The 10,000-nt window shown below is 38.3% G+C and overlaps 2 protein-coding genes and 1 pseudogene across 2 annotated transcripts in view; all 3 read left to right on the top strand.

The window, feature by feature from the left end:
- LOC148731154 (uncharacterized) overlaps window positions 1–2,893 on the top strand; it is a 4,402-nt gene extending 1,509 nt beyond the window's left edge. Inside the window, exon 2 of the mRNA XM_088762240.1 lies at window positions 1,632–2,893. The gene's annotated coding sequence lies outside the window, so the exon portion shown is untranslated. The remainder of the gene's footprint in view (window positions 1–1,631) is intronic.
- The window catches only part of LOC148731153 (leukotriene A-4 hydrolase-like), a 13,193-nt gene extending 8,095 nt beyond the window's left edge, over window positions 1–5,098 (top strand). Inside the window, exons 5-7 of the mRNA XM_088761480.1 lie at window positions 3,894–3,998; window positions 4,450–4,502; window positions 4,985–5,098. Of these exons, the coding sequence (XP_088617606.1) occupies window positions 3,894–3,998; window positions 4,450–4,502; window positions 4,985–5,072 (246 nt within the window). The 3' untranslated portion in view covers window positions 5,073–5,098. The remainder of the gene's footprint in view (window positions 1–3,893; window positions 3,999–4,449; window positions 4,503–4,984) is intronic.
- Window positions 5,099–5,918: 820 nt separating this feature from the next.
- LOC148731152 (uncharacterized) lies at window positions 5,919–8,077 on the top strand (annotated as a pseudogene).
- Window positions 8,078–10,000: the final 1,923 nt, after the last annotated feature.

Genomic DNA, 10,000 nt, shown 5'->3' with positions numbered 1-10,000 from the left:
CTGTTGCCACAATTTTAAGGTAGGGCGAGTCGCTGGTCATTTTGCAGCATGGAAGGATCTTACTAATGCTCATATAATTTTGTCTGATGTTTTGGGAACCCTAGTCAACACAGGCTTCCTGGCCATGCTTTTAATGAGCACGAATATTCTGTTATCAACCAGGAAATACAAAAATTGCTCCAAAAGGGGTTATTTTGAAAGTGAAATACTCTCCGGGTCAGATTGTATCATGAATTTTCTTGCTTCCCAAGAAAGATGGAACTTTTAGACTCATACTTAACCTAAAAAATTTTAATGAGTTTGTGACACATCATCATTTCAAGATGGATTCTCTTCAGACCATAATTAAGCTGGTAACACCCAATTGTTTCATGGCATCTATAGATATGAAGGATGCATACTATTCCATCCCTATTAAGAGTGAGGATCGAGAGTATTTGCGATTTAAATGGGCATATCAATTATATGAATTCACTTGCCTTCCCAATGGGTTGTCGTGTGCCCCCCGCCAGTTCACAAAAATTCTGAAACCTCCTTTAGCCGCTTTACACAAACAAGGGCATATTATCTATTGCACACCTGGATGACCTTTACTTACAAGGTCGGACTTATGACGATTGTGTCAAAAATGTTATAGATACCACAGTCTTACTTGATCAGTTAGGTCTGGTTGTCCACCCTGAGAAATCCAGTTTTATTCCCTCTCAGGAGCTGGTTATTCTGGGCTTTATCAGTAATTCATCAACCATGACAATTCAACTAACAACCGAGAAGGATTTGGACCTCAAAACTGTTTGTCTTGAGTTTTTGCGAGCTACCACTTTATCTATAAGGGAAGTAGCAAGTGCAATTGGCAGAATAGTGGCTAGTTTTCCTGGGGTGAGGCACGGACCCCTGTTCTACAGGCACTTGGAAAAAGACAAATGTCTAGCCTTACAGCAGGCAAAAGGAAATTTTGATGCTCACATGTTCCTTTCACAACAAGCTAAGTGTGAATTGCAGTGGTGGTGTGATAATGCGATGACTGCCCACAATGTGATATCACAGGGGGAACCCCAACATCAAATTACTACAGATGCCTCCCTCTTAGGGTGGAGAGCTGAACATGACAGAGTATCTACAAGGGGGAATTGGACCCATGTTGAAGCCCAGTACCACATAAACTACCTGGAAATGCTGCCTATCTACTTAGCCTTACAAACTTTTGTTAAAGGCTAGGTTAACACACACATTCGAGTAATGTGTGATAATACCACAGCTGTGAATGTAATTGATCATATGGGAATGAGTCATTTCGATTCGTGTAACTCATTAGCCAAAAGAATTTGGGAGTGGTGTATAGATAGGGAAGTTTGGTTGAGTGTTGCCCATATCCCTGGTAAACAAAATCTTGTTGCTGATTTTGAATCTCGAAGAAACCAAAGGGAAGCAGAATGGCAGCTTCATAAAGCCACACTCCAAAATGCTCTATCAAGGTTAAATTTTCAACCTGACGTTGACCTCTTTGCTTCCTGCATTAATCACCTTTTTCCGAAGTATGTTTCATACAGACCAGACCCTGAAGCTTCCGCCATAGATGCATTCTCATTACAATGGTCTAAACTGGAAATTTACGCCTTTCCACCTTTTAGTGTACTTCCGGCAGTTTTGAGCAAAATACAGAGAGAGGAAGCTCAAGGAGTTGTTGTGTTTCTGGATTGGCCAGCCCAAGGTTGGTATCTCAAAGCTCTGGGGATGCTGAAACAGGAACCACTTTACCTCAAAGCAAGAAGGGACCTACTCCGGTTACCAAGTCATCCAGAGGAAGTACACCCAATTTGGCACAAACTCAACCTCCTAGTCGGTCTCTTATCAGGGAAAGTCTTGCTAAATACTATTTATCATCAAGTGCGAAAGATGGCCTCTTGGAGAGAGGGTACTTCTAAGCAGTACCGTACATACTTAAAGCGCTGGAGATAGTACTGTGATGACAAGGATATTGATTCATTTCAACCCGGAGTACACAATGGTGTCGAATTTCTTGTCTCTTTATACAAGGCTGGTCTTGGTTACAGTGCTGTTAACACAGCCCGTCCTGCCCTGTCTTCCCTCCTTATTTTGGACAGCAATGAAAAGTTTGGAGATCATCCCTTGGTTGTTTGCTGCATGAAGGGCATTTTTGAATTGAAGCCATCCCTCCCAAAATACACTGAGATATGGGATGTTCATGTTATGTTGGATTATTTGAAGATCTTTGGTGCTTTATCCCTTAAAGAACTCACACTCAAGTTAACCATGTTGCTGTGTTTTACCACAGGCCAACGTGGACAAACCATCCATAAGTTTGACATTAACTACATACAGGACTTAGGTGATCGGTACAGAATTTCTGTCCATGAGAAGCTAAAGCAGACTAAACCAGGAAGACATTTAGAGCCTATAGAACTCTTGGCCTTCTCCGGGGACAAGGAACTTTGTGTGATGTAACATTTGAGGGAATATATCCATCGTACTGACCCTTTGCGTAGGGATCATTCTCAGTTATTGTTAAGCTATGTCAAACCCTTTAAGCCAGTAGCAAGGGACACTGTTTCCAGATGGGTTAAGCGACTTTTGCAATCTGCAGGGATTGACATACACTGTAACTAAGTACTCTGCTCATAACTACAGGGCTGCTTCTACTTCCAATGTTAAGGTTAAGGGTTTGAATATTGCTGAAATTATGAAGGTTGCCGGTTGGTCAACTGCGAGTACCTTTGCGAGGTTCTGCTAAGCCAGTGTACAATACTTCAGCTAACTTTGGCTCTGTACTGTTTAATCCAAGTGCCAAGTGATCTGCTAGTTGCATTTCGTATTTTTTGGTTTGTTCCGTTTGGGTTTTTATTACCCTTAATAAAATACCCTTTTACTTGTAGTACTGTTTCGTGTTACAGGACTTTGAAATCTCATGTGACTTCGTAGTGATGTAGACTGGTGACAAGATAGAATTACTTGATTAAACGAGACTTACCTGTAAGTTGAAGTTTGATCGAGATTCTGTCTTGTCATCAGTCCGTAATGAAGGAGTCACATGCCCTTATTCCCTCCCTCCCTTCCTCCTTCGTTCCTTTTTCCTGTACCACTCACTTTGAAGACTGACTGGCAATGCGCATGCGCATCTCATGTGACTCCTTCGTTCCGGACTGATGACAAGACAGAATATCGATCAAACTTTAACTTACAGGTAAGTCTTGTTTAATCATGTAATTATAAGCTTAATTGCACATACATTTTGGTTGTTTCTTACTGATGAGCTGTTGGAGGACGGATGCAAAGGTGGCATCCCCTTTAACAACTTTTAGCTTCTTAACTAATATAACAAATAGATTTCATGTTACTGTGCATCTATTCAGTAGAATCACATCATTAAATAAAATCTTGCTTTCTGACTGGTTAACAAAGCAAGGTATTTAGTGTAGAACTGTGAGTTGAAAATGAGGCCAAGTATTTATATTGTTTCACATCTACTTATAGATAACAGCAATAAGTAATGCTGTTTTCTTTTTTTTTTTACTTCTATTCAGTTATGCCATTCAAGGAAAATTTATCACTTGACTCATTACTTATCGCTTCGCAATTCATGTGATATTGGTTTTCACATGCAATTCAATGTGGAATTCCGTAAATGTCGAGTAGTGAATTTTCCCATAATAGATCATAGATGGCATCAAAATGTTGTACAAACATTATTGACCCACTCTGTGTTCTTACTCGTGTTGACATCATCTCTGATCGATTACAGAACAGGTACAATGAAATGGAATCCATTTCTTAAATAGACGTTTAGTGATCTACACAGTACATAATTATTATTTAGATTTAGTCACAGTTGTAGTTTATTGAAGTCCTGGTAAAGAAGTATGTTCTTCAACCAGGTAACTGTACCTAAAGAGCTTGTTGCATTGATGAGTGCTGAGGGAACAGGAAGTTGCAATGATCCCCAAAATCCTGAAAAGAAAATTTACACTTTCACTCAAAAGGTAGAACATTTATTACTTTTGATAAATTAATAAAAAGAAAAAAAGGTATTGTTATTATTCACACCATTATGTTGATTATTCAGAGTTTATTAAATTGGTGATCATTTTCTTGATTCTCTCGACCCCTATATTTGCTTCAAGGGTGATATTCTATGGAGAAATTAGAAGCCAGTCACTCTTAAAGGGGGTTAATTGGGGTTAAAATGATATCTGAGAGAGATCCAAAAAAATTTATGCTCAAGAACATAAACTGTATTTACTATTTATTATCCTTTGGAAGCATTGAGGAAACAAGAACTGAAAAAAAATTACACAAAAAAAAGGCTGAACAATCACACAAGTGTACAAGCTAAAATACATTTAAGCCTGCTGAACTCAATTTTAGCTTGCAAAATGGGCCACAATGCAGAACAGAGTAATATTAATTAGGCTCATTTGCTTTCATCCCTAGGTGGTAATTCCCAGTTATCTGATTACTCTTGCAGTTGGAGCCTTGGTTAGCAAGTAAGTTACATAAAAAACTTGCCAACTACAACGTGAACATAAACAACCACAATAATTGTGTTGTCATCAAGTCATAATTTTTAAATAATTATTTTTTAATTATTTTCAACTTTTTACCTGGCCCATGGGTAGCCAATGTTAGTCTGGATGGGCCAGTTTTTAAAAGATATAATTACAAACAAAATGATAATACAAAAGCAAAAAGAAAAAAAAAAATTGTTTAACCCGTGAAAACACCCTACACATCATGTCAGTATCCACAATTATTCTCCAAACCCTCTCCTATTCTTGGTTTTCACAAGACATTATCAAAATTCAAAAAACAATGAGGAATTTTCATATGAATACTTTTGAGATTTTACTTTTAATTAGTTATTAGTACAGCTGAAGACTTATCTTTTTATGAATTTTCAGTTTGAGAGGGTTTTTCATCTTGGGATTTTTAAAAGTGAGGTTGAATTTCTAAGCTTTTGCTTTTTCAGGAAGGTGGGACGTCGCTCTAAGGTATGGACTGAGCAAGAGATGTTGGAATTGAGTGCCTGGGAGTTTGCAGAGGTAAGATGTTTGTAAAGGAGTTGACTGTCAAAAGTAAGTGTTGTTGTTAATTGGTTGAGTGGCTTTGTTTTTAGTGGTGAACATTGAAGACAATGTGCAACGCTTGAACAGGCAAGGGCCAATTCGAAGAAAACAACGACACGATGCCTCAGCAAATGTTTTACTATAATGTCAGAAAAAAGTAAATTCCCACAAGAGCGAGAAAAGAATGTAATTACAACACAAACAAACCATCTAAAGGCCACTGCAAAACAAAATTAAAGAAAAGGATGAAAATGAAGATGCTTACCAAATGCTGAGTATAACCAGGGTTGGTGGTTGGGGAAACCAAGAAAAGGAAAAGTTTGCTTCTACGAACACTGATTACAGATAGACACAAAAAAACTTTGGTTGAAAGAAAGGGGTGAGACAGCAAAACTATAATATAATATTATTAGCTAAACCTACGTACAGCACGTAACAAAGGAGCGTAACCGACAAAATACTGAAGAGCAAAAAAGTACACAATGACAAGTAAGGGAAGAAAACAGAAACAAAGGGAAAAATTTGCCCCAACCAATTAAATGCAAAACTAATTACAGTCAATTATGAATAAAAGGGATAAGTTTCTAAAGAAACTGTGGTCTTGCGTCGGTGCACATGGGGGTATTTAACTTATAAGACAATTTGGTTTTACCAACTGAGTTGATAAAGTATTAGTTGGCTACTACAAAGAGTTTCTGAAGCTGATATTACAAGTGTTAGCCCCATCACTTTCATTCTGACGAAGGACTAAACATCACCATTAGAATCTCCTCAGGGTGGTCAATTTTCATTATTGACTCAGATGATAAAACCAATATATATGCCTATAGCCCGAACATGGGTATGTCCACAGTTTTCCACTGCTCAGCTCAACTTCCATTAAAACTGTGAGGCTGCACCTATGATGACGACACTGCTTGGCACATGGGCAGCATCCCTTGGCGAGGTACTCTGTTGATCGACGACACAGCAAAGCTGAGATGATCGCAGAGAAGCTTGTTGCATACTGTCAGTATTGCAGCCGAATTGACTGTCAGGACCTGTCGTTTCCGTAGCTGAAGCCAGGTTGACTATCAGGACCGCCTTGCATGATGGCCGTTAACTCGCAAGGAGCTCATCTGCCCTTTAGCAGGTGTTGTTTTTAGTTCTGCAAGGGTGACATGCCACCCTCCTCACCAGAAAAAAAGCTGGTGAGGGAAGCCAGTTTAGACGCTGACCACCTGTCCATGTGGCAGGTTGTACTGGGTTACGTAGTACCAGTAGTAGACTACATGTCTGACCTGACCAAATAAAACCAAATTATGACGATTATATAATACCTCCCACCAAAGCAAAGCGGTCAGCAGTCAGGAGACAAGATGGACGTCTAATTTTGAGCTCCTGCTTCGTACCTTAATCTTTTCGTTTTCCTACAGTCCTTTTGTTAATTATTTTCACTAAAATCATACCAAAAGAGTCAGTTACCTCGCTAAGGTAACAAAATCAAGATTTAAAGGATAAGGTCGACGCCCTTTCGAAGGAAATAATGCAGCTGAAAGAGAGTGTTCGGATCAACTCAGCCATTACCTTTGGTGCTGAAGCAGCTGCAATGACTGGTAATAGTAATAACAATGCTTCGAATGATGAAACTGTGTCTCATAGTCTACAATATCTGAGTGACGAATACGATGACCTGTTAGCGTCTAATTCTGGTGTCGTTGATCAACTCAAGGCATTAACCTGTCGTCTTAATAAGCTTAGCGCTGATGTCACACGTGTTGGCAACGCCATCGATGAGGTTGAGGAATATAGCTACCAATTTAATGTAAAAATAATTGGCCTGCCCGAGAAAAGCAGCGAAACCACAGCTGAAACAAGCACCGTGTGAGTAAAATTATTCCAGGAGATGAGGGCAGAAGTGCTTTTGTCAGACATTGACATATCTCACCGCGTCCCCTCGAGGCAACAAAATGGCGCTCCGAAACCGGTCATCTGTAAATTTGTAAGACACCTTGCAAAAGCAAGTGTCATGGAAACCGGACAAAGTACCTCTCAAGTCAACCCATGAAATATCGGCCTGTCTGCTGATAGTGTTCTCGACAGAGTCAGAATCATCGATCACCTCACCCCCAAAAAAAACAACACCTGTTGTTTGAAGCAAAGAGATTCAAAGAACAGTATCGATACAGCTTCAGCTGGGCCAAGAATTCCACAATTTATTTACGCAAGAGTGAGGATTCCCCACCAGTAAAGATAACAGGTATTGGTTGTCTATAGCGACTTGCCTTGGACACCTTACATTATCAGATCGATAAGTATTTATTATGATCTATTTTAGTTAGTTTTATTTGAGTGCTAATGATCTAAACTCTCATGATACTCTATCTTTATTCTGTGAGCTCCTGTATTTTGAATTAAATGTAAACTTAGCTCATGGTCAATTTAATAATTGTTTACCTTCCCATTTGCTGGCCAAAAAATACCTAGATAAACTCTTTAGCATTTTTTACTTTAATCTCTTCAAACTAAACGCACTTGAAGACACCAATCCGGGTCATGGTCTCTATGATCATCGTATTCATAGTCGATACTATTCCCCATATAGTCTCTACAAATTTAAAAGTGAACTTCCCAGTCGTATCAGTGACTCGAGCTTCTCTCTTTTACATAATAATATCAGGAGTCTTAAGCGAAATCTTGAAAACTTTCAAGTTCATCTATTGGACGAGTTAAATTTTGAATTTAGCATTATAGGGGTCTCAGAAACTAAAATGATTAGTGGTAAAGAGTTGGATTTTAATCCAAGCATACCTGGATATGTTTTCGAATATGTGCCGACACCTCTAGCTTCTGGAGGTGTTGGCTTGTATATTAACGATTCCCTGAGGTATACTGTCATTGAAAAGGTATTTGACGAGGCCTTCCAGTCGCTGTGGATCAAAATTCAATTTCCACTGAAAAGTAACATCATTTTGTGGTATCATATATAGGCAACATAACTCTACTAGGCGTTTCCAAGAATAGGTTCTGTCCTGGTGTACCGGTTCACAAGGGAATTACCATTGTTCTTTCTTTGTTTAGGACTTATCGGTTAGCTATTGTGTATTGTTTGGTCTTTTGTTTTGGCTCTTGTGAACCGGTACACGAGGACAGAACCCAAGAATATCGTGATGATAAACTTGAAAGACTAGTTACCTCAAACAAATCAATATATATTATGGGCGACTTCAACATAAGCCTACCTCATGCTGAAACTTCATGTTATGCTCAGGACTTCTTACTTTTTCTTCAAAGCTTTTCATTCATCCCAACTATTGACAAACCAACGCGTGTTTACAATAACTCAGCCACCCTTATTGATAGTATTTTAACGAACAAAGTGGATTTTGAAATTACCAGTGGGAATATTATCTCTGAGATAAGCGATCACTATTCACAATTCTGTATTTCTCACAATTTTATTCAGAGGCCAAAACGCGGAAAGCAAAAACGCAGAGACTTTTCTGGTTATTCTAGGAGCAAGTTCAACTCTGAACTCTCTAATGCTTTGGTAAGCCAAATTAAGTTTAGCGATCAGTTTGATGTTGATACAGCTTTTTCTTACTTTTACAATACACGATTGGCACTCGTTGACAAACATGCTCCTTTAAAGACTGTTTCGAATCGCAGCTTAAGCAATTCTCTAAACCATGGATAACTAGCAGCCTTAGAAAATCCATCAAAATAAAAAATTCCTCCTCCAATTGGGTGATTTTGTAAATTATAAAAATATACAGAAACAAAATTTCTAGTCTTACTCGGCTTAGTAAAAGGAATTATTATCATGCATTCTTTGCTGAGAATTTAAACAATATGAAAAACACCTGGAATGGAATAAATAGGCTAATTAACAATAAAAAGAATAGAAAACAATTCCTTTCTTCTCTTAAACATCCTGATGATAACACCTTAACTAACGATCATCTTGAGATTTCTAACATCTTCAATAACTACTTTTCTTCTATCGGTAAAAACCTAGCTTCACGTGTACCTCGTTCATCTCGTTATTTTACCGAATACTTGTCTCCCAATTATAATCCAAGCTCTTTCTTCATTGATCCAGTTACGCCACAGGAGATTGAGTATGAGATACTTCTGATCCCTAAAAATAAAACTTACGGTCTCTACTCTTGTCCGATTCGAATTTTAACTGACGCAACACGCGTTATCTCGGGTCCTTTCTCCATCATCATAAACATATCTGTGCAAAAGGGCATCATTTCATCCAAACTGAAAAAAGCAAAAGTTGTTCCTGTGTACAAAAATGATGAAGAGACTAACCTTGGTAATTATCGTCCGATATCATTACTGTCTATTTTAAATCGGATATTTGAAAAATTAATGTACCACTGCCTCAAATCCTACCTTGGTGAAAACGATATTCTATTTAAGTCACAGTATGGCTTCCGCGTAAACCATTCCACACAACTTGCCATTATTGATATTGTTAATGTCATCATACAAAACAATATGGACCAAAAAATTTTCACTTGTGGGGTCTTTTTAGACTTAAAAATGGCCTTTGATACCATCGACCATTTAATCTTGCTTCAAAAACTTAATCATTGTGGCATTAGAGGAATTATCAATGCTTGGTTTGCCTCGTACCTTCTCAGTTATTCACAAGTAACTGAATTGGGTTTTAACTTATCTACTGAATGTATGATCTCATGTGGTGTCCAATAGGGGTCTGTGCTTGGCCCTCTGTTATTCTTAATCTATATTAACGATATCCAAAACTCTTCAGCGAAATTGTCATTCTATCTCTTCGCTGATGACACGAGCTTGTTGTATGCTGACTCTAATTTGAAATCTCTTGAAAAAACCATTCATAGCAAACTGCTCAAAGTCTCTGACTGGCTCAATGCAAATAAGTTAACGCTCAATGCTAAAAAGTCAAA

This window comes from Stylophora pistillata, chromosome 5 (genome assembly GCF_964205215.1).
Source record: "Stylophora pistillata chromosome 5, jaStyPist1.2, whole genome shotgun sequence".
Classification (NCBI taxonomy): domain Eukaryota; kingdom Metazoa; phylum Cnidaria; class Anthozoa; order Scleractinia; family Pocilloporidae; genus Stylophora; species Stylophora pistillata.
Note: the sequence above shows the minus strand (reverse complement) of the source record. Positions and strands in the feature narration are given on the sequence as shown.